The sequence below is a fragment of the Mytilus trossulus genome, chromosome 8 (assembly GCF_036588685.1).
Source record: "Mytilus trossulus isolate FHL-02 chromosome 8, PNRI_Mtr1.1.1.hap1, whole genome shotgun sequence".
Lineage (NCBI taxonomy): Eukaryota > Metazoa > Mollusca > Bivalvia > Mytilida > Mytilidae > Mytilus > Mytilus trossulus.
In genome coordinates this window covers 45,479,856-45,504,530 of record NC_086380.1, presented here as the reverse complement: position 1 = coordinate 45,504,530, position 24,675 = coordinate 45,479,856, and the positions used below count along the sequence as shown (strand labels likewise).

Sequence of the window (24,675 nt, the reverse complement as noted above, 5' to 3'; positions counted from 1 at the left end):
TAATTCTATGTTTACTGGGGTAAAAGAAATGGTTTATCGATAGCACAAAGAAAACTTAACGGTAATGAATTCCAGACTTCGAGTGTGTAAATCTTACGTTAACGTTTGATAATTTTGCATTATAGGACTTATTAAAATTGAATAAATTAATTTTGGATGTAACGCGTCTTCTGTTTGGCTGATAGCGTTGTGTCTATCAGCTCATAACTATAATTTTGTCATGTGACCGTTACGCCATCAACGTTTTTTTCGTTATTCATTCCGGCTTCAAATGGAATTTCGAATTAAATTTTAGGAAATGACTATAACATTTTTTCTGTCCATTCGAAATAACTTAAACATGTGGTGCTACGCGTAATTGTTGGTGTGTACTACATTTTTTACGTTATTTCTTCATAGACAGAACAGATATTACAGTCATTCCTTAAATATTATTTCGCACTCCATGTGAAGATGTACACATTTAAATTAGCAATAGCAGTCTAAATATTTTTTTTTTCCAATTTACTACGTTTGAAGGAAAAGTTAGATGGCCTGATTTTGACTTTTTGTCCTTCTTACATAATTATTTTGTGCTAATTATTCACAGAAACACAAAACGCTTTAATAGTAATGGATATCAACTGACAACGGATTGAATTAACTAATTTGAATAAAACAAGATGTAACTAAACCCTAAATAAGACAAGTACACAACCAGACAATCAAATCATACACTAAGAGAGCTAATTATACTGTCGTAAAAAAGGAATAACGTTCACCATTTGACAAATCTAAACAACATAATATTAAACAAAAACGCACATTCAAAAGATGTTATTAAGTATAAATAAAAAACGATTTTTTTTTATATACCTTCCTCATTTTTAAAATGCTAAACTGATTGTAACAGAATGACTGAATTTTAATATTGCAACTTTTAACAAAATTCATTCTGAGTGACCATCACTTGGAAATAAATAGGTCGTAGAAAATAAAATTAAAAGTGAACATAATAGTGTGTGTAAAGTTTGTAAATTTTAGGTGATGAGGTACACTATTTCCGTAATTGCCAAATCAACAATAATATTAGAAATACCCTTATAAATGCAATTAAACCCCATTTATATCCTAATAAATCATAACCGGCTTGACTGAATGGACAAACTCTAAACTTACATGTAAAGCTGTTTTAGATGGATTATAGATCCCAAGATATATTTTGTCTAGTGTTGAAGGCTATCTAAAGCAATCTATGTAATTAAGAAAATAAAGTACACATTGATAAATTATCTATAGATTTAGACTATATCTTAATAATAACTTGACTTGTTTAGGACTGTTTTAGTGTATTGTATGTTTCTTGTGTATATTATGATATATATTGAATATGAATTGCAGTCTGTTATATATAGCCTTTACATTTGTTTCCATATAAACAAAATAATAAGACAAAATAGAGGAAATTTGTGTCTGCTAATTCTTTTGTCAATTGCTAGCTAGCATTGTCGAACTACAGATTTTACGCTAGTTTTCATCCAAATATAAACAACGAGTAACAGAAATGTGAAACCAATCACAGTTTTCTATATATTGGTACTCAGCGGAGATCAGATAATATATAAATACACACACACACTACATAATTTGAATGAGTTATTACTAATTTAATTTTGGATGTAACACGTCTTTTGATTGGCTGACATTATTTTGTTATGAGCCCATAGACATAATTTAGTCATGTGACCGTGACGTCATCAACGTTTATTCATGGTTTTCTACGGTTTAATATGGAATTTAGAATTAAATTATAAGAAATTATGACTATAATATATTTTCTATCTATTCGAAATAACATTACGCGCGTTATTCAGTGTGCACCATTTTTTTTATGTTATTTCTTCATAGACAGAAAAAAATATTGCAGTCATTCCTTAAATGTTTGAGAGATGTGTGCTTGACAATAGATATAGGAAGATGTGGTGTAAGTGTATGTTTATGTATAGCTTATGATTATTGTCAAATTTGCTAACAATCCTATAATTTTGAATTTACAACCATTAACACATCTATTATCTTCTGATTAATTGATTAACTATATGTAATAATCAAGCATATTTTACTTATTTGATTATTACTAAAACCAATAGTTGTTTATCTGTACATATGTAAGGCGACCGCTGTGACGTTTAATTATCAGCGCATGGCATCTATTACACTTCGTCTATGTCACCTGTTGATTAATTCATTCCAGGTAAAACTCTCTATGTCGCTTCAACAGACATTGTAGAAATATATTTATACGGCAATGTATATATGTAGGAGTGGATTAAATTTATAGAAACGAAGATTGAAAAATGGGATGATTGAAAAAATTTCGAAAATGTCTAAGAATTGGTGACAAACGCAAGAAGTTAACTACTCAGGTAAATTTTTATTTTTATAGATTTGTGATTGAGATAAGATTTTCTGCCAAGTAAAGAGAATCGATAACAACATTGTCACAAGATGTAAATAGAGAAATCAGTTCATCATATTTTTATAACAAGCTTGTAAATTAAATACTTAAACTGTAACATAGTAGTGCCTTAAAAATCACCATGATACATTTGATCATAACAGTCCTCACACACTTTAATGTAGATCTATTCTACATTGGTATGGTTGGTATAGAGATGCATATAAAGACCAGATGAAACTTAATTCACTTCACCCTTTTAATAAATAAGGTCAGAACTTATTAATTATTAGAAATAAAGCGTTTTATACCTTCAGCCAAACCTGCTTGTTTTTCACGGGATAGTGTTGGCATTTGAGTTGTCGTTCCCAAAGTGATAAAAACCGATTAGTTTAAATATATTTATTTAGAGTGGATTGGAAAACAAGTTTTACAACTTATATTAATCCCTTTCCACTTTGCGAAAGCGAGTGCTGCCTTGTAGCGGCATTAGCCTACTCTTTTTCGAAATCTACAAGGGTGTCTTTAACGTGCAAGAGGTATGGCTCTCTCTTAACACGGGTCAGCCATTTATCGTCCCCTTCCGACGGACTATCATCGTTTCCTCAAGACCATACTCGCAAATGGTGTCAAGGGAGAGCCGAAAATTGAGTTCCTGATATTTTCATCCCAAACGGGAATCGAACAAGGAACGCTAATGTTAGTAGTCTGATGCACTAACCACTACGCCACGGCTCTCCGATTTTGTTTTTCTCAATTGTTTCACTTTATGTCATGGTGGGGGCGTTTAAAGATGACTGTTTACGATATGGGTTTCTCACATTGTTGAAGGCTGTACGTGGAGAACTATTATATCATATATAACCTATTTTTTTTATAATCAAAAGTAAAATTGAGACGTCACTGCAAACATGACTTACATCATGCGCAACTGAGAAATTTATGTTTGATGGGTTGCTGTCGCAAGGCCATATCTTCTGTTTTTTCATATTTCAAGAAACCTATTCAGTTTGTATACAAAATACGACTTGGAAAATATTCCGTGCAATTCAATTCAATAGAGATCACGACCCTAACATATCGTACAGACACCGTTTATTGTTTGAAACTTATTTTAACCTCTAAAAGTCCTTGTTTTTTATGTCGTCGGGTTGCTGTCTCCTAACCAGAAATCTATTTGTTCATTTAATTATATTTTTAGTCATAGATAACTTCTATGGTTTAGTTTATATATGTTTTATTCATATAAAAAGCGTAAACACATGAACTCAACATGTATCACCACCTGTCAGATCAAATACAAATAGTCCACGAGCTAACGTTCGACGAGTCAAGTCTAACGACCAGTCGAAACTGAATGTCTTTTGATCTCTTAGTTTAACGCCCCCGGCACACATAAATCTATTATAAAAAACTAAATTAAGTCAGTCCATAAAGATACCCGTACTTTGCTTGAATCATAAATAGTTACTATAAATACATATTCGCCATAAATACATCTTTCTTAGGGGAATTCTCTCGATTTAATATGGATTATAATGAGTTCGTGAACTATATCATATAATAAGCAAATGTAAAGCTCTGTTGGAGTTTTGAATAATTATCTATTTCAAGCCTCCGTGAAAGGCCACTACAGAGTTTGAGATTTTGCTAGAGATTGTTTGTTTGCTATGCTATGGTTCACTTAAATACGCCCTGTATGCCAAAACCAATCAATCAGAATGAGTAACATATATCTATCAGACCAGATTAACTGCTATATTATATTCCTGTATAATGTGTTAATTGATGAATTCTTTTAAAATTTCGAATTTTCTGTATATAGTCAAATAATAGTGTTGCCTCGTGAGAGGTAGAAACACTATGTCAAAGCAGACACAAAGGGTTTTGAAATTCTAATAAAAATGTTCTGTGTTTTGTAGTATTAACATGAAATTGAATTTTACCAAAAAATCGATCATTTTCTCTCTTTTCTTTCGACCAAAAATACCGCTAACACTTATTTTGACATGGAATGGTCGTTGAAACTTTCGCAATTCGATTGGATGAAGTATATGTAAACATCTATAATGGACGAAGCTTTTATAGTTGCCTCACCTTACCGGTTTACCTGTTCAAAGGTGTCATGTATGTATTATGTCAGAACGTGAAATTTTATTAATTAAGTAACACCAGAAGTCCATTACTGAATTCTGGTACCAGTAATGGACTTCTGGTAACATTTATTGTTTATAAACATTGGTATAGCAATTCTAAATCTCAAGAAATCAACAACATAGTTTTCTCTTGTTTGTGGAAACCAATTGTAGTTACAATTTGTCTTCAGATTTCGGTCTTCATTTTGCACTAACAGCTGTATCATATATCTTTATATAAATACATGTATATGATAAAATCCATTTTTTTTTCAATAGTCTAGATAGGTAAAGACTATAGAATATTGGGCAAATGATTGAAGAATTAACAAATAAATAGTTCTTATATATCCTTGGATTCAAATATTCGGCTTAGATGTTCCTGATGAAGGTAAATTTAGAATAGCACTTCGAACGCATTGGCTTTTTATATATATATAGTGTTGTTTTCATTTGAATACCATTGCATCGTTACCACTGTCAGTGGACTATCACAAGTCAGTGCTTCGGTACTTGCATAATCCGTAACAAACGTGGCTTCCGGAAACTGCGTGTTTATAAATTTAGATATTATATAAAGGAACTAAGTTTACGACTCCCTCATGCAATGTTGTCCTTAGATGAATGCATGGATTTAAAAGATGTTTGTATGTTCTTTTCTTTTTGTCATATAGCTCTTCAACTGTCTCGGTTCCTATACATCCTTGGATTTCAATATTCGGCTTTATACTGAAATCGTTACTGTGAAATTTCAAATCCAAAAAATCTCTTATGACGCATGCAATTTATTTAGTGTTGTTTTCATTTTTTTTTAAATATAAATGGACAAAATGATTAAAGAAAAGACAAAAATGGCCGTAGTATAAAAAATTAAATAATACAGAAATGAAGATCCCCGTCCAGAACCTCATAGTTAAAATGTCATACGTTAACTTTTAAATTGTTGGAAGTTCCTAATCTGAATGCCTAAAAAAAATAAAAAATCTTTCAACACACAGGTGTACAGTTATATAATGAAGCATCAAACTGGACAAAAGAAAACAACTATCATTCGAAATAAAACATTGGAATACATTTTACGCCCGTCTATTCTGCGTAATAGGCTGCATGCCCTAACTGAAAAATAGCATATCGGAGATTTAAACCATCGTTTGTTCAAGCTTCTTGGTCAAATTCAAATTCATGTTCATTCTATCGTATACAACGACACACAACTAACTTTATTGCTTTGTGTTGGGTATAAATGCAATAATTGTTTACTTTCTCAACTAAAGAACTCTAATATCTATATTTGTTCTCCAACAAACTAAATTGATTGATAGATTGGTTCTTGTGTTGCTACGTCCAGTGGCAATTATTTCATGCATGTTCGGGACGAACCAACACACTTGACAATACATTAAATTAATGTTGGCTATTTAAAAGAAATGTTTATTTTTTGTTTATTCTCATTATCAAGTTGAAAATACTGGAGTGTTTGGGAGTGCATGCGATTCCAACAATAAAAGTTCGATACAATTCACATTAGAACGCAAAAAAAAATAGAATGCAACGATCTTAAGCACTTATATTTTCACTATGGAAAAATCAAATTACATTTGTAACAAGTTTACAATAATACTTTTGTGCGCTGCAGATTGAAGTGAGAAGGTTAGCGCTTTAGAACCAGGTTTAATCCACCATTTTCTACATTTGAAAATGCCTGTACCAAGTCAGGAATATGACAGTTCTTGTTCATTCGTTTTTGATGCGTTTGTTATTTGATTATGCCATGTGATTATGGATTTTCCGAATTGATTTTCCTCTAAGTTCAGTATTTTTGTGATTTCACTTTTTCCGTCTACTAAAATAGTTGAAATATTATACAGGATATATTGTATTCGTATGACATAGAGCGTGTATTCCCTCATTTCTACCTTTGAAGTGAAAAGGGTAAAATCAACGACATTTTGAATGCAGTAGACACGACGGGGAGCCTTATTTATGTGTCAATGTTTATATTCTATTCGTGTCAGAAGCATAGTATAGACAACCTCGGCACAGTTTACACTAATGTCATGGTATTGAATTTTTCAAAAGTGCAGAGAAAAGTAACATATATAATTATTAATAATATTGGATAGGACCCATGCTAAACTGCATTTCAGAACGTATGTAATATGGAGGATCTAAACTCAGGCAGATTTTAAAATGTAGGATATAAATGCAAAGAAATTCAAAGCAAAATATTACTAGAATGTACAATCAGTTAAGATATTATGAAAACAAACAGAGAAAACAAAAATTGTGATGCAACGGTATCCGTTCTTATATTTATTCTAGGTTCCTTTATTTAAAATATAACTTTACTATGTGTCAATAGGAAACCATGCCACGCTGAACAATCACATTTTTGTATTCCAGGTTTTAGTTAGGGTTGGGCGCGTGTAAACACGTTAACCCCCTTTACACCGACACATTGTGTATGTATCTGCCCCAAATTTAGGGGGCTGCTTTTCAGTGATTTTTTGCTGTTGTGAACATGAATTTTGCTGTTAGTTTTCTCGATTGAATAGTTTAATATTTGTCATTTTGGAACCTTTTCTTGCTTGCTATGCAGTATTGTTGGCCACACGGTGACATGTACTTGCTAACTTCGACGTCATTTGGTCTTTGGATAAGAGTTGTCTCATTGTCAAACATGCCACATCTTCTTATTTTTATAGCTTGGTCATTAATCTAAATCGTAATATGGCAAACATTTATAAAAACACATTATAATGCACATCCATCTGTACTCACTTTCAATTTTATATGACTATAATTTCATAATTAACTACACTCAACAATAAATAACCTGCTACGGAACAGACGAACAGACGGACGGACGAAATGACGCACATACTGATAAAAATGATGCATCTGGTAAAGAAGGCGAGCAAACAAAAACGCAGAAGAAAAGAGAAAAAATGGAGGGAAATATGAAAAGACAGAATCTCATTAGGATTCTGAAGATGGTTGCATCCTATATTAGATCGAAATGAAGCAACATGTTTTAACTGAGATATATCTCCGTAATGAAGTGTCCGTAATTGATTATATAGAATCTATAAACATAAGATTTAACTCACTCAATTATAACAAGCAGACTTCATACAAACAAAGTATGATACCATGGATACCACAATTATTGACGTTTTATTTTTGAAGAAAACTGTAATAATGATACTGTCTGTATTTCGAGAGAAAAAAAATTCTAAGAAACTGTTAACGTATTAAACAGCTACTAATATCTGGCTATACGTAAAATAACGGAAATAACTATAAACAAAATAATCAATTTTAAAATCAAACGACCGCTTAGAATAGTTTGTCCATGCATGAAATATCGGAATTGTGAGGCTAAAATCTAACTAACGTAAATGAAGTTATGCATGAAATATTGATATTAATAAGGTATTCAGATATTTAATTCCGTGCGTCCAAATTACTTTTCTAAATTGACCATTATCAGGAACGCCTTAACCAAAATATTGTAAAAACCAAGGATGTTTAATAGTAGAAACATGACGAGCTATATAAGAGGGGGGATATGACCTTTATCGGGACTCCGGGATCAGCTGTTTTTAAGCTCGGGATTTCGGGATTGACCCTTTCGGGATCCGGGAATTATTGTTTTCGAATTTCGGGACGTCGGGATTTACATTATTTAAATTCGGGACCTCGGGATTTCGTGTTTTTAAGCCCGGGATTTCGGGATCAGAACCCCTCCTATCCCCCCTCATATAACATAGAGAGGGATATAAAAAATAGGCAATTATATAGTTTGAAAGACAAAAGGAAAAATCTGTGAAATTAAAAAACAAATCACTAGTTTAGGGAAAAAACTCTTTTACGGAGTTAATTTATGAGCTGAGTTATTAAAAATTCTTTCAGCAGTTCATACGTATACATTGTTAATTATTTTTAAGTCAGCAGTTGCAATCTATAAATATTTCCTCAAAGATATTTTTACAGACGAGAAATGTCATTTCAACTCATTGACGTTTCAACCCAATAGCATTTTTGTAAATCTTGTGCTTTATATTACTTTTTATATTTACAATATCTACTCATCTATCATACATTTTCCTATTAACAATATCTACCTATAGCTATCTATTATTGTTTTTACATCGGATGTTACCTTAATTGCTATGTTAACTGGTGTTGTGTTGCCACAAAAATGTCTTGCGCTTTTGACTGATTAATTCGAACGTATTTCATGTAAATACGCGGATATTATAAAGTGCAAAATAACATGCGTTATCGCTCGTTATAAATTCCTTCAATGAATACTCCTGAACATATTTAGAAAGTTTTTCATGAGCAATTTATTTATCAGTGTATCAAATCAAGAATAGTGAAAAAGTGTGTCCCCACATGCTGAAGAATATCTCGAGGACGTTCACACCGACGAGGATGAAAACTTGCCTGTAGAGTTATTACGATGATCTGCTATATGTATTTATATAACCGTCATACAACATTGTACAAGTATTGATATAATGTATAACAGCTAACACGCTGTATTATATTGATAACAAATGATTATATCACTACAAAATAGTAATTATTACCGTGAGGTTGAACTCCCTGACATTTATCCATTATCCACACAGGAACTTGTCTCAGATACTAGTCATATATACCTAAAATTTTAGGTAAACAGACACGACCGAAACAAGTGACCGTGGACATCCACCAGAACTTGCGGTCATCCTATGTTCAGAACCTCAGTACTTTGATTAATATTTTTTTCACGATGATAACATGTATAAATATTATTTAGATTAGTCAAAAATCGTCATTTATGAAAAATATTCCCAGCAAGAAGCAATCAACTCAGATTGGTACGACTAAAATGGATAGATCATACCAACATAAAATATGTCTATTATTTATTTTCTAATTTACTTTATAATAGATACATACGTTTCTCTTACAGAATCATCCAACTCAAGCGGCGGTGTGGTTGAAGATGGATTTGATTAGAAAATGGATTCCCAAAACATAACTGAAGGAAATATGTTAATGGAAGACTCAAACTCAACAAAGTTATTAGAATGGGAAATATCATATGAAGCACAGATTATAAGTGCAGTGTACCTCTCCGCGGGGTTGTTCATTGGTTTGATTACCAACACTCTTCTTATTCTTGTCATTTGTCTTTCACCAACACTAAGAACTCCGCCGAATTACCATCTGGTAAATATAAGCTTTAATAATCTACTGCTGAGTATTTGTATGATATTTTCAACACTTTCAGTATTTGGAGTACAAGATCATGATGACAACTTTTTTGTTGCGATTCAACTTTTCATTACTCAGCATTGTACCACGCAATACTTTGCAACTTTTGCTTCTATTGGGATCTACAGGAATATAACACTTAGCAAACCAACTTTATCATTGCGCATACGAAAAAGAATAGTGCGTAGATCTATTTCAATAAGTTGGTTTCTGACGTGTTTACTCAGTTTAATCTTCACGATTACTTTCATGGATAAAGATTCATTGTTGTGTATCACACTGACGCCTTTTCAAAAATCATTTGTCATATGCCAAGAATCGGATTATCTTCCAGAACCAGGAAAAATTTGTATGGCTGTCATCATCTGCTTCTTTTATGTGGTTGCTTTAATTTCAACTTTATCATCTTATTATACGATATCAAAAGAACTTAATATCATTAAACCAAAGACATCAAACAAAATTTTGCCCATATCAAGGGCGATGAGTTTATCTTCAGAAGACACATGTGATCCCCAAAACCATTATCAGATAGAGCCAAACATACCAAGTCAAAATGGTTCCCTCCAGGTATATACTATACAGTGCGCTGACAGTGAGGAAACCGTTGTCCATTACCAGAAAAATGAAAATATGGTGACATTTGAAGAGGTATTCGCTTTACAAAATCCCATCCTAGCTCAATCGATGGCGAACTCCAAACGACCACTACAGGCCACGCTTAGCAATGCTTCAACACAATCGAGGACTTCTAGAATCGATTTTACTGATATCTCACCAAACGCTGACCTACAGAGATTCCAAATGATGAAAAACAATTCAGCTCTTAGAAATCAGACGCTAAGACGAGACAGAATAAGTGTCCGTAGTGCCACAAAGAATAGCTTTATCATGTTTACAGGATATTTATTGAGTTCACTTCCTTTAATAATATGTAGTGTGCCTTATGCTACCGCCAGATCGGAATCTATAGCGACAAGAGTTTATATATTTTTGTTTTTAAAGTTTTTATTTTATGCAAATGCATTTGTTTCATCTACGTGGTATTTATTTTTCAGCAAAAGAGTGCGTAAATGTTTGTTCAAATTATTAGAGGGTAGTTTTCCTTGTATATTTGGTAGACGTTAAACGTTTGGTTTATAGATTGAAGCAGGAAAACAAACATCATACCAAATATGAAACCATTGAAATTGATATACAAAAGGTTACATAGTTTAAACAGTATTTAAATAGAAGTGTGTAGAAACATTTTAAATGAGTCTGGTAACGTGGTTAGTTGCTCAATTTTTCATGAAAAAAATATGTAAATAGCGAAGTAAATCATGGCATGTCGGTTACTTTAATCCTTGACTAAATAAATTTGTTGGGCGCTCTAAACTAAAATCGATCTAGTTATCAATTTGTTGTTGTTAAGATTTATATGTAGTAATTTGCGACAAGAGAGGAGCATGATAACTTTTTGTCGTGATTCCGTATGGCAATTTTTGGCTCTAAACTAAAATCCATAGAGCTTTTTCAAGCGTAACCCGAATGCTATTTATATCTATACTAATTGAATCGATATATAAGGGAACGACCATTCAACTTTCAGGGGGTGGGGTATGTTTTTTGTTGGTTTTTTTTTTTAATATTCTGATCCCGAATTTGATAAAAAAATATTCTGGTCGCTTGACAGATGACCAAAAAAATTATCAATGCGCGAAAAAAGTTTCTGACTAAGGAAAACGCGATACCCTCCCCCTTTTGACGTTGCTCCCTAAGGTATATGTCATCATCATTGTCTTCTTGAAAAATATATAGGTACGAACTTTTTGAAATAATTTTTGAGGGGGAAAATTGTAATTAAATTTTCAGATGCCTTTTTTCATACTAGATAGCTAAACGAGAGAAAATGTCAACAGAATTATTATGTTAGGTGTCAAGGTACTAACCTCCCTTTAAACCAAGTTAGTTTTTAACCACAGACACTGTGACAGTTTGTCCGTTATATCATAAGGTATGTCACTCATAATACTATAGTTATTAGGAATCTAAGATCTCAACTTCAAAGTTGTTTTTGTATGGATAAGACTAGGATTTTCTGTCCGTTTTATTCAAATAACTCTTAATATGTTTCGGTACTTGTCCATTCTTGGCTTTCACAAATCTTTGGCTTTAAGCGCACATGATGAAGGTAAAACCAGAAAAGCGCTTCTGATTCATACATATTTAAATGTTGTTTTCTTTTCTTATTTGAATAGAAATTTATCGAAAGCATGGGACTTGACTAAGACTATAAAGCCATTGGTTTGGTGGATATTGTCCTAAAGTATTCATTGTCCTTCATTATCTCTTTATATGATTCTTTTAATGTGTTTAAATAAAATGTAACATTAGTTTTCCGAAGTGTGTAGACATGTTATTTTCTATTAATTTACAGATTTTACTATATGAACAAAGAAAAAAAACCAACTTAATCCTTTACTAATCAAAAAACAACTTTATCTCGAACTAATCAAAATGCTTACAAGGATTTTTCGAAGGTAAGCACAATGTTTTGAGGTTTGTTAATATTTTTATCTATAGTATTCCAGTAATATATATAAAAGTGTAATTCTACAAATTGTGCTATTTGAGGAGAAAATGTCATATCAATTTGATTTGTTATTATATTACTTGTTACTGTATCTCTGATCTAGATTTTATACATAGGTATCGTCAAAATCGAACGATTATATAAGTATAAACAAAATGTATATCGTACATGTATTGTTAGTTGGTGCGCATGATTGTCATATTGTTGAGAATATTATATTGTTATGTTTTTGACCTAAATCTAAAAAAGTAATAAAATTCATTGATGCTTCAATGAATTAAACATTGACAATTGTTTTTCTGAATTTAATCCAAGACAATAGAGATCAACAGGAATAAAGTTTAAGGATAACACCGTACTAGAAGAGATCACACTTTTTGAATTAACAAACACAAGCACAAAGTCAAACATAATAAAACACAGAAAAAAAATCACACATTAGTTTTTAAATTTCTAAAAAGAGTACTCAAGCATATAGACCTATACATGGTGGATCTTCTTCTTCCTCCTCCTCCTCTGCCTGATTCTGATCCTCGACATCATCCTCCGAATCCACCTCCTTACCTCCTAGTCGTCATCATCTTCATCTTAAACAACCATCTCCTTCCTCCTCCTCCTCCTCTGCCTGATTCTGATCCTCGACATCATCCTCCTTATCCACCTCCTTACCTCCTAGTCGTCATCATCTTCATCTTCCACCACCATCTCCTTCCTCCTCCTCCTCCTCTGCCTGATTCCGATCCTCGACATCATCCTCCTTATCCACCTCCTTACCTCCTAGTCGTCATCATCTTAATCTTCCACCTCCATCTTCTTCCTCCTCGTCATCATTATTTTGGAAACAAAAGAATTCTGTCTGTATGTAAATATTTTTTGGAATATAATTACTGACAATTATATAAATTGCCATTTAATCGAGTTTTTTAATTTATGGTATTATACATGGTCCAATTAACTTGACCTTTCCCATATATTTTCCATTTTGACATCGTCAAACTAGTTACTTTTTCAGTTTGAGTTTTATTTCTGGCCGAATGTAATTTCAATAATAGTCATTACCACATCTCTTGTGTTTATATCAAATTGTACAGTCTAGTAAAATAGATCTGCATTTCTAAAAAAAAAAGAGCAGGCGCAAAATAGAGATATGTGTTCGAAGTGTTTATAAGAGAATAATCGAGCATCTTATGCCTGGGCAATTTGAAAAATAGACGAATTGAAATAACGACGATGAAGGCATCCTTATCAAAATCCTAGTTGATCAATGTAATCTCCGTCACTAATTTATCACCACGCCCTAACTTGTCTCAGAAAACAATTATATCTGCACATTAACCTCACTCTTAGGTATAGAGATGGGATTTTATTTACTAGAACAAATGCTTGTCGGACCATCAACAAGAACTTGTGGTCAGCCGATGTTCAGTACTTTAGTACTTTGATTACATTTTGTCGAGACGTTTACTGCATATGTATGGGTTTTGTTGATTGTCCAATGCCCTACGATGCCCTATTGTTGCTTACATCCACGTTCATTCCGTCTTTTGATTTCTAATTATACCACATCTCTCGTGTTTATATCAAGTTTTACAGTCTAGTGAAAAAAATCTGCATTTCTGGAGAGAGAAAAAAGAGCTTTATATCGGCAACATAGAAATATACATGTGCTCGAAGTGCTTTTAACTTGAAAGATTACATTGAGCAACTTGGATTTTAATAAGGATGCCTCCATCTTCGTTATTTCAATTCGCCTATCCGTCTTCTTTTCATATTGCCCACTAATGTGCTCGATTTTTCTCTCATTTGCCACTTTTTTCTACTATATTTCAATTTGTCAATCTTTTTATTAGTATTTGCAAACAAAAAACGTTGTGTATTACAGTATTGATTTTACATCATATAAAACATGTCTCTGCAAAGCCTCAATTAGTTATTATGCTTATTAAGACAGCGAATATACATATCAACATGTCAGATACAACAAAAACTTATCATATATATATATATCTATATATAATAAAACGGTTACAGGAACTTCGCGGATTTTTGACAAAACGAGGTTATAAGAATTTGGACATATTGATATAAGGGGTTCGCAAGAGCTAACAGTAACAACCGCAATGACCTATTACAGTACAAACAGAAGAAGCGCAGCAAAATAGTCCCGTTTGTTCTAACATAGAATTCAGCCTTTACTAACCTTTCACGTTTGATCCGTGCAAATTGGTAAATTATTGCCAAACACCATAAATTATCCAAGATCTTTCAGAATCCTCCTGTATTAGCTTTTCGGAAAGACTTATTTGTAAGAGCTGACGTCTCCTCAAATAAAAGCTGTTCACCTGCAGGATGGACTACTAACACAAAGGTTCCTGGTTCGATTGCCATCTGTGATGAAAATTTCAGGGACTGAAGTTTCGGCTCTCCCTCGACACCTTTTGCAAGTATGGTCTTGAGGAAACGATTATAGTCCGTCGGAAAGGACGATAAATGGCTGACCCGTGTTAAGAGAGAGCCATATCTCTTGCACGTTAAAGACACCCTTGTAGATTTTGAAAAAGAGCAGGCTTATGCCGCTACAAGGCAGCACTCGTACCCGCAAAGTGGAAAGGGATTAAAATAAGTTGCAAAACTTGTTCCCAAACAAGTCAACAAATACTAAATACTCAAACATTTACTTGCCACTCGACTGGGTCTGTGTACACTATATTTTGCAATGTAACTGGCAAAACCCAGAATGTTACAAATACTTCCTTCAGTGTCGATGTGACATGCAGTTATGTTGGCGAGACAGAGCAGCCATTCAACAAACGCATGAATGGTCATCGAATTGACTACACTTGCAAGCCCGAACTACCCGGAAGTCGTCATTTGAGATCACCTGGGCACGCGCAAGATGATCTCAAAAACATTACCATCACAATCATAGACAACAACGAGGGTTGGTCGAAGGTCGACAGAGTCACTCGGGAAAGATTTTGGATTAGAAAGTTAAGGACAGTTTCCACAGAGGTCATAAATGAAAAAAAAACAGAGAATGAGTCACTCATTTTCCTGTCATCATTTTTTTCTTCTTTATTTCCCCCTGCTATCGCTTGTTTCCAGTAATTGGGCTTCCTCGCTGGATTTACAGTTTGGAGATTTAAATTACAAGGCTCCATTCATTTGGGATGGATGTACAAGTACGTAGCCACGTTCAATTATTTTACCTTAATAAATAAAATTTTACTTATTTTGCTAATCATTAAGTTAAACTGCTATTTGTTTGGGAGGCTTAAATATGTAGTTTCTGTTGCAATGCCCTTCCGTTGTCAAATTTGAAATATTATACCAACTTGGATCTGTAAGGGCATTTTTGTTTGTTTGTTTTATTTTATTTGAGGACTGCTATCCATGCAGTAGTTGTAAATTCTCAACTGCCACCTCCTTTGGAAATTTAGATTTGTGTCAGTTCACATCGCAAACAATTTTTATTTTGGCATATCATTGTAGTCTTTGCGCCGAGTTTTGAATTTTTAAAATTGAACCGGCGTCTGTGATGTTTGCTTAAATTGTATAAATTTTCACAATTTTGATAGTTTCTTTGGACTTTGGACGATACAACTCCACATTGTATTGTCTCCGTTGGAAAACCAAAATTTCAATGTCAACATGCAGTGTGGCTATACTATACAACAATAAGTAAATATTTTAAGTTGCTCAACTTAAGGAGAGTGTTTGTTTCTATAGTTGTCTATTGTATAAATTAGGACAACCGTGATAAATTCCTGAACTAAGTAAACCTTTTACTTCTTATGAGACTTGATAGGTCTGATATACCTGTATCACACAAACACTAAAACATAATTGTGATAAGGATAACAGCTTTTTATCGAGGTTTTCAACAGTTAAAATATTCAAAATCAACAGATGTTTTATTCTTAAAGAAAACAATGGCAGAAAAATTATCACAAATACAAATGTTTTCACCGGATCATCATTAATCAACTTAAATGATTAGCACTTCTTTCTTTTTTCTTATTATGAAATCAAACATGAAACTCCTTAACTTTATCATCTAAATATTTGAAGTAGACGTTTTCCCTATTTTTCATAATTTTAAATCGTTCAGCTGTTAAATCTGGCTTTTGTTCTTCTGTGTAAGTATACAGTTTCCTAAGTTGTCTGAAAGATCTGTTAGGCATTTGCCATTTATGACTAGATTTATGGTTGTATTCAATGTGTGATGATTCATCGTCAATTTCATTGTTATTGTCGATTACAGATTCCGTTCTTTGTAATCCTGCAGGAAATATTTGGGATTGATTTCGACCAGAAGCTGATACGATATCAAGGGAGGAATGTCTGCCAGAATTACCCACAATCCCAAGTGACGTATTCCGGCCAGATCTATTAACAGCTGATTTTGGTTGTCTTATTGTTGTTGGAATTGCAGTGAAAGGTCTTGGTCTGTTTAAATTCCTTTTGCGTGGATTTGTTATAACGGAGTTTCTGGCAATAACTCCTTTTTTAAAATGTTCACCACCATAGTATAGAATTGAATTCCCAGGTCCAAAATCAAGAACACAATTAGCTGGGACAGCTTGAAGTATCTTCTTTGGAACTAATATATCCGGTGGAGGCGGGGGTTTGAGCAAGCGTTTTCTTTCTCTTCTAAAATTGTCTAGGTCAAAATCTATCGTTTTCTCAGAAATCCTTTTTAATGATTCAAATGTTTTTGTTTTTTCACGATTGTATTCCATTAGATATTTGCTTGATTGGTCGTCATAACGACATATAACCCCGAACCTTATTCTTTCTGCCATTTCGTTGGCTGCTTGAACTGGTACACTATATTCGCGACTGGTAAATTTTTGTGCTGCATTTTCCATCGTGGTCCCTGAAATTATAAGATTAATTTTATTTTGAAAAAAGTATACCTTTTTGTTAAATAATCTTAAGAATGTTTGGTAAGATTAACTTTTATAATTGGATATCTCGATTATCTCGCGTCAGGTATGGTAAAACTAATGCTCATTAAAGGGAAGATGTCAGTTTGACTGTGCAGCACTAGGAGACGTTTAAACATTTCTCATTAAAAAGTGAACGGTATGATATGTTTTCTGTAGACATATCTCAGTGGTCCCATAAACCTTGTGGTGCAAAAAGATGCATATACATTTAGAAAAATCCGGATGAATACTTCACAAGAAGAAAACAGGTACCATCTTTATATACACAGAGAAGTAAGGTCAATGCTTTTACTTCATCACAAGAAAATGCCTGTACCAAGTCAGGAATATGATTGTTGTTGTCCATTCCGATAGTTTGTGCTTTTTTTATTTGGCATTTTTCCTGTCTTTAATTTTCCTCGGAGTTCAGTATTTCTGTGATTCTGTTTTTACGCTTTAAGTTATTGACAAAGGTTACATTTTAAATAAAGATGAGTACTGGAATTATAGAAGACGGTCAAGTAGGTTTTTAAAGTCCACCCTCACCCTCCAGAAAATGATAATAATTATAAAAACTTACAACTTGAAGCTAAAAATCTACTTTATTTACATCCGCTGATAACCGGGCAAACCAATTGCACAAAATTGGCGTCTAACAAACTATTTTGAACAAAATATTAAATTAAGGATAAATTAAGTTATAAAGTATTTTTGGATAATATGATACAAGTGCTTATAGTATTTCTAAACAGGTGTATCAATATTTTGATGGATAAAATGACGACTTTAAACTTAAGACTAACAATAAAGTTAAATATATTTGTTTTATTTTGACGACCCCAGGTACAAAGGGTTGTTTAAATAAATAACAAACGTATTTTTGAAACTATCATCAATTACATTAAATCTTAATTTGTTATTAAGACACTGAATATTGACAGCCTATGAGTACAATAAAAAATTGGTCGCCGAGTATACGGAAATCAGGGGATATGACCATATATATAGCCGTAGTATAGCCGGGCATAAGTTTTATTCATAGATTAAAAATCGGGAAGAGAAAATAGAATATCGTAGAATTTTTTCAAGATTGCAAAAACACAGAAACGCAAGAATAATTAAACGGACACAATGTTTATATAATTGTTTACATCCACTTCATTTGAACTTTAGTGGATAGTTGTCTCATTGGCAATCACTTCACGTCTTCTTATTTGTATACTGTAATACCGCTCGAAGTATAAAGATGACACAGTATAATGCATACAAAAATGTGCATTGATAATATACGAAACCCATTATTTTGCCTTGTTCATCAGCCGATGATGTGGTATCATTGCCAATGAGACAACTATCCACCAGAGTTCAAATGCAGTAAATGTAAGCAACTGTACGGCCTTAAACAATGAGAAAATCCTATATATATCATGCGTATAGTCTGCTATACAAAGCCCTGACAAACAAACGGAAAAAGGTCTTAAGGTGGCTCGGGCTTATTCAAAGTTTCTATCAGAAGTGTCGTATTTTTGTTATTTTATTTTTTACAAAAAGTGAATCAAATTGGTCGAAAAAAAATAGGAGGTCACGGACAATTGAAGCTCAAAATTTTACTTTTAAATAGGTATGTAAAACGGACCAATTTTCAATGAAATAATAGGGAAAATATCGTCGACATATTTTTATCGGAATATATAAAAAAAAAAAGTTCTGACACTTGATCCCAAACTGTAATATAAAAAGCTGAAATATAGCTTCAAAGAATGAGCAAATAAATGAGCATGGGTTACCGATAAGGCTGAAAACAAATTACTTTACATTAAAATCCAAATTTTGGCGGGAAAATGGTGAAATGGTTGAAATGTCATGTTGAGCCTTTAACAGACACACATAATAACGATAATATTTTTTTAGTGAAATGACTTCCATGATTTAACATTTCTAATCAATCAAATTATTTAAGAATTAAATGCTTCTTTTTGTAAATTTATTGGGGTGTAAAAGCGTTGACCGAAGTACATTTTGTATGAAGCGCGGAAACGCTTCATTCTAAAAATGTACGCACGGTCAACGCTTTTACAACCCTATAAAGTTACAAAAAGAAGCATTTAATACTTATAATTACGTTTTTTAGCTAGGATTATAAAAACACGATTTTCATGAAGTTAAATTTTTAAATTCACCTGTGCACTTTATTGTGGGACCTCGTGTCATCATGAATGAAATGTTATTGTCTCATGCAACTGCTTACGGAATAACATGTGATGTGCAATTAGCCAATCAGAATAACGTATCTATAATACTAAAATTACGAGGTCCAATTTGTCAGCCGTCATCACGTAAAAACGACGAATCAGAGAATTCAACTTTATACATAACTAATATAGTACAAAGATATAGATTAAAAATTACACCACACCAGGCCATTTTGTTTTCCACGTAATTAATATTGCCAATAATTAAGAAGTTCCGGGTCGAGTCCTATACCGATTCCAATAGTAATTATATTCACATGTTACCTATTACCTTATCTGTACGTTCCGCATCTGACAGGCGCACCACCAAACGGTGTATTCAGGATTAATTTGCTATACACATGGGTCATAATCACAGGGTTGACACTACTAAATTATCAAATTGTTACCTATTGTAGTATTTTAATCAGTAAGACTTTCTAAGATAGCAATACGAAGCATGCCAAGAAATTGCCTCCGTTGAAATTCTGCAAACACCCCATAGAGCAAATTACATGGATGATTAATATTGACCATTTGGTATATGGCCGTGTTCTAAGCGACACGTACATGAAGGTCATAAATTTATTTCTTGAATGAAATCAAATCTTTATCTACTAATGACTGCCGTAAGGGTCGACCGGAATTTTTAGCGAGGATTTCTTGGCATGAATACTAAAAATCTGGACGTAAAATAAGGCGTATAGGTACAGTTTTCAATTTGTTAGCGGGCATGACGTAAAGCAGGGAATCAAATAATTCAATTTTATTTATAACTAATATAGGACAATGCTGTTGATTAAAAAATACTCCATTCCAGGACCTTTTCTTTCCAATTAATTACTATTATCAATAATTGATAAGTTCCAGTTCAACGGGTTCAAACAGAAAGATTTGAAAGCAGAGAAAACTGTGTATCTTATAATCAGCATGACTTTATCAGATGACAATAGTTATACTAAAATAAGGCTTGCGCATAGTTATGTATACTTTTTTTAATTCAGTCACGGACCCGCGATATCACGGGTGTGTTCTAGTTATAATGAAACATACATCTAATGTAATTATTTAAAAATAAAATATAAAATTTACGACAAATACTTTTTGTGTGCATTGTAATTCATGCGTGAACTTATGCGCAGTCGAATAGTCCCGATCCACCTAAAAGATCAATATTGGTGTTAATCATCAGGATTCTAAAACAATAATTTGCAAACACATGTCATCAAAAGTTGAGGAAAATGGTATTCTTATTTTTCTGTTTTGAAATTACAGAAGGCTTGATGAATATTTGATGGAGGTATTTGAAAGATGAATTTTATACGTGTTAAAGCTTGCTTCCGAACAAACGTTAAAAGTCAAAGACAATGTAACATTCTATTCGAAGATAAATTGGTATTATTGTGGGTGAGAAAATATGCAGGTGACTAATTTGTGAAGTAACCTCCACCTACTGTTTTCCCAAGATTTAGAAACTTAGTCATTTTTTATAAAATGTTTTTTAAGAGGAAACTCATTCGGTTTTTAGTATTAAGATCACTGGTTTTTTTTCAAAGAAAGATTGCATATATGTTTAGTTTTGCAAATGTTTCATAGCAATGTTTTCGGATTTTCCTCCCTATTTTTCAGACATTTGTTTGAGATTGTTCTCCTTTGAATAGTCGCAATTGGTTGAAACCTAACCATTCAAGACTGGTCCATCTTTCGTTTGATTACGAATTATCATGTTTTTCAAAACTATATCAATTGTATGAAAGACTGAATTAATCAAACTGTACTGTATTATCAAGAAACAGTGGCTAAGATATACCAAGTAAGTTTTAAATGTAAATAAAACATGACAGCATTTACAGAGAAAGGGACGTGGATTGACACTTTATTAAAATATTGATCATAGATTATCATTTAAACTGATGATCAGATCAGTAGATTAAATATAGGTAGTTATTCAGGACCTCCTTTACCCTTTTAATCTTAGGTATTATTTGAACAACTTCAAATAGATTTTCCTTTCAAATGACAAAGAAAATAAAAAGGTTACTTGATTAAAACAACGGAATAATGCAAACAAATGAACACACTTGATCGAATATTTAAAATTATTTTGTTACCTCATAATAAGCAATTTAAGGACAAGTGACAAACATTTCTGTTTAAAAAAATGTGTATCGCACAAAAAGAGATGAAAATTATCCACTCATTTGCGAATAATCCACATTTTTCTTGTGAGTTAAATTTCTCGACCGCTGTTTATACTTCTGTTTTATATTGCTCGACCATGATAGTCATCCCTATATAATCAACCATTTTCTTTCCTCTAAAAGGGGTGCCCCCTAAATCTCTCTGCGACAGTAAATGTTACATTAATTATTAGGTGCCTTTGCTGCGATGGTTGAATGCAACTAAAGTTTTTCAACTGAATATCTCTAGAAAGCATGGCCAAATGAACAGGTCATTATGTTTCTGTAAAAACTTCTCATTCAGATTGGTTAATATCGCTAAATGAATTAAATCAGATAGGAGAAAGATTATTAGTGTCAGTTTTAACTTCGTAGTAGTTGACTGGACTGATAATACGAAACCGACAATGAACTAATATTACAATGGACCATGTCGAAAATGTGTTGAGATATCCTTTCATCGTTTGAATCATGATACATGACAGAGGTGTGTTATGATTGGTGTAAGGTTTCTGTCTGTCCGTGTTAGAGAAAAAATGCTTTTCGTGAAAATCAGCATAGCGTTACAGTTGAATTAAGATATATCAGGAAATATCTTGTTTATTGATCACCATGATCACGGTCAATCAACTTTTAATTTGACAACCAACTTTTTGGAGATGGAAAGAAAGTCCCAATTTGAAAATTCGTAAACTATAGTTCTACTGACATCACTTTGACTTATTTTTTTTCTAATATAACAAAGTTGTTATTTAGGGTGATATTTTGTTCTTATAAAAATAACTGAATAAAGTTGCAGCAATAACAATCCCTAACATGGAGTTCTTGCTCAAAGTTATTTTTGTGAGAGTCAATAGTATGATTCTGTTTGCCCCGAAATTTGTGCACTACTTACTATATATGAGTACTTCCAGTCTAAATTAGTCAATATTTTATTTAATATGTTGGTGTTTGTTATTTTTTTACTTTAATAAGAGATATTGTAAATTTTGGTATTTTCCCCTCAGAATTCTTTCTTTTAGTTTTATGTAGTGTCTAAAAACATGGAAAATCCAATAAAATGGCAAAAAGTGAGAATTAATTTATGGTAATAAAATTATAAAAAGTAACAAACTTCCCAAACCAACTTACCTTGATGGAGACATTTTGAAATTGATCATTGTGCACAATAACAACATTCAGCTATGAAGTAGTTACAAAAGATAACTTATTAGTATCTAACTATATTTGAAGTACATTTATTATCTAATGCAAACATTTTAGGTGTTAACAGGGTGCTTTTAAGAGATTTTATTCGCTTAGTTAGAATTTTACAAAAATCCACTGTCGAATCGGTTATATCTCAAAGTTTTAAGTGATTTAAAATTCTTTGAACTGTCAGATTGTTGTCTTACAGATTACAATAGTGAACCAGCAAAGAGTTCAGGCATGTCTTGTCTAGGTAGTTCTTGAGAGCTAAAGAGTGGCCATACGACTATTTTCGAATAAATTATTGTTTAAAATGCGTACTTCATGTCAGCTTGAATTAATTGCTACCTCCAAGGTGCTAATCGGTTCGGTTCACATACTTCGATTATACTTGTTATATTCCCTGTTTGATACGATGTGACTAAATATTCGAAATCCTGAATTTAATTAAATAAAAATCATAATTTGATGGCAAATTTACGTTACATGCTTATTTCATTGAATTGTAACTTTTAGAGAGGTTCGGAAGCCTTAATCGTGTGTGCCTTAATCTTTAAATCTTAATCGTCTACACAAGACAAATAAGTGGGGCTTACATCAACACAGTTGGAAGGTCAAATAAATGACAAAGGTGAAGGGCATCGAAACAAATAAAACATGTTAGAAGTTTGGCTGAAGGTCGTCTTTGCTAGGATGTTAGTGTTTTGCATGAACTTTACATTCACAACCATATAACACCAGCATCAATTTCATTTGTGTCAACTATTGTATATATGATAATTTCTGAGACATCAGTGACTGTAAAAAAGGGGCGAAGGATACCATAAAGACATGCAAATCCATAAGTCGAAAACAAACTGGCAACGCCATTGCAAAAAAAACAACCCACACACACCAGATAAACAGACAACGTTACACAAAACACAACATAGAAAACCAAAGATTGAGCAAAACGAACCCCGTCAAAAACCGGGGGTGATATTAGATGCTCCGGAAGGGTAAGCAGATCCTACTCCACATGTAGCACCCGTCATGTTGCTTATGTATAGTATGTAAATCACCAAAAATATAATGCAAAACAAGTATACGCATATGAGACCGGACCCCACAAAAACAAACAACCAATGTTATACTGTTTAAGTACATGTATAAGGTATACTAAGTTTATGTTTTGTTTGTTTTTTGTTTTTTTTTATGTCAATAATTATACTGTCTTATAAAGTTCATTATCTACTTAGAGAACACAAAGAGATCAGTCTCTGTACGTTTTCACAGTACGACTAAACAAGAGGCTGTTCAGTATGGAACTGATTTAAACTTCAACTGTACATTATGCTCCTGCGAATCTGAGCTCGATGGTTATATGTTTCGAATGATTGAAACAAGTTCAATCTTTCAAGAGGAGAAAATAACGGAAATTAATACCCATCAAAGTCTCGCTGATTTTCACTTAGATACTAAATTAATAACAGTTTTGAAAATCTATATAAAAATTTCCCCTCGAACGTAAAATATATTATGACATAGCTTCGTTCTTTAAAAAATAATACACTAAACAAAAGAATGACTGAGAATATTAAATTGGTTGATTGTTGTTTTGTTAACGCCCAGTGGCTAGTATTTTATGCTTATTCAGGATGAAAAGAATTAAATTCATAATTAGTATGATACGTAAATACTACGAAGTGGGTCAATTTGAAAACAAAAAACTTGAAAATAATGAATTG

At 32.6% G+C, this 24,675-nt stretch overlaps 2 protein-coding genes across 3 annotated transcripts; one reads left to right on the top strand and one right to left on the bottom strand.

Annotated features, from left to right (window-relative positions):
• Positions 1 to 2,242: 2,242 nt before the first annotated feature.
• LOC134681021 (uncharacterized) lies at positions 2,243 to 12,644 on the top strand. Its single transcript, XM_063540386.1, has 2 exons — positions 2,243 to 2,405; positions 9,539 to 12,644. The coding sequence occupies exon 2, from the start codon at positions 9,589 to 9,591 to the stop codon at positions 10,969 to 10,971; it is 1,383 nt and encodes a 460-aa protein (XP_063396456.1). The 5' UTR covers positions 2,243 to 2,405; positions 9,539 to 9,588; the 3' UTR covers positions 10,972 to 12,644.
• Positions 12,645 to 16,313: 3,669 nt separating this feature from the next.
• LOC134681944 (uncharacterized) lies at positions 16,314 to 22,982 on the bottom strand. Of its 2 annotated transcripts, none has more exons than XM_063541570.1 (2): positions 22,892 to 22,982; positions 16,314 to 17,297 (listed from the first exon to the last, which is right to left on the bottom strand). In XM_063541570.1, the coding sequence occupies exon 2, from the start codon at positions 17,287 to 17,289 to the stop codon at positions 16,447 to 16,449; it is 843 nt and encodes a 280-aa protein (XP_063397640.1). In that variant the 5' UTR covers positions 17,290 to 17,297; positions 22,892 to 22,982; the 3' UTR covers positions 16,314 to 16,446. The 2 variants fall into 2 exon arrangements, with proteins under 2 accessions (XP_063397640.1, XP_063397639.1); XM_063541569.1 differs by lacking the exon at positions 22,892 to 22,982 and adding an exon at positions 17,930 to 18,043.
• Between the last annotated feature and the right edge of the window lie 1,693 nt (positions 22,983 to 24,675).

Coding starts and splice junctions, on each gene's coding strand:
- LOC134681021 (XM_063540386.1), top strand. CDS start 9,589: ATGGATTCCCAAAACATAACTGAAGGAAATATGTTAATGGAAGACTCA.
- LOC134681944 (XM_063541570.1), bottom strand. CDS start 17,289: ATGGAAAATGCAGCACAAAAATTTACCAGTCGCGAATATAGTGTACCA.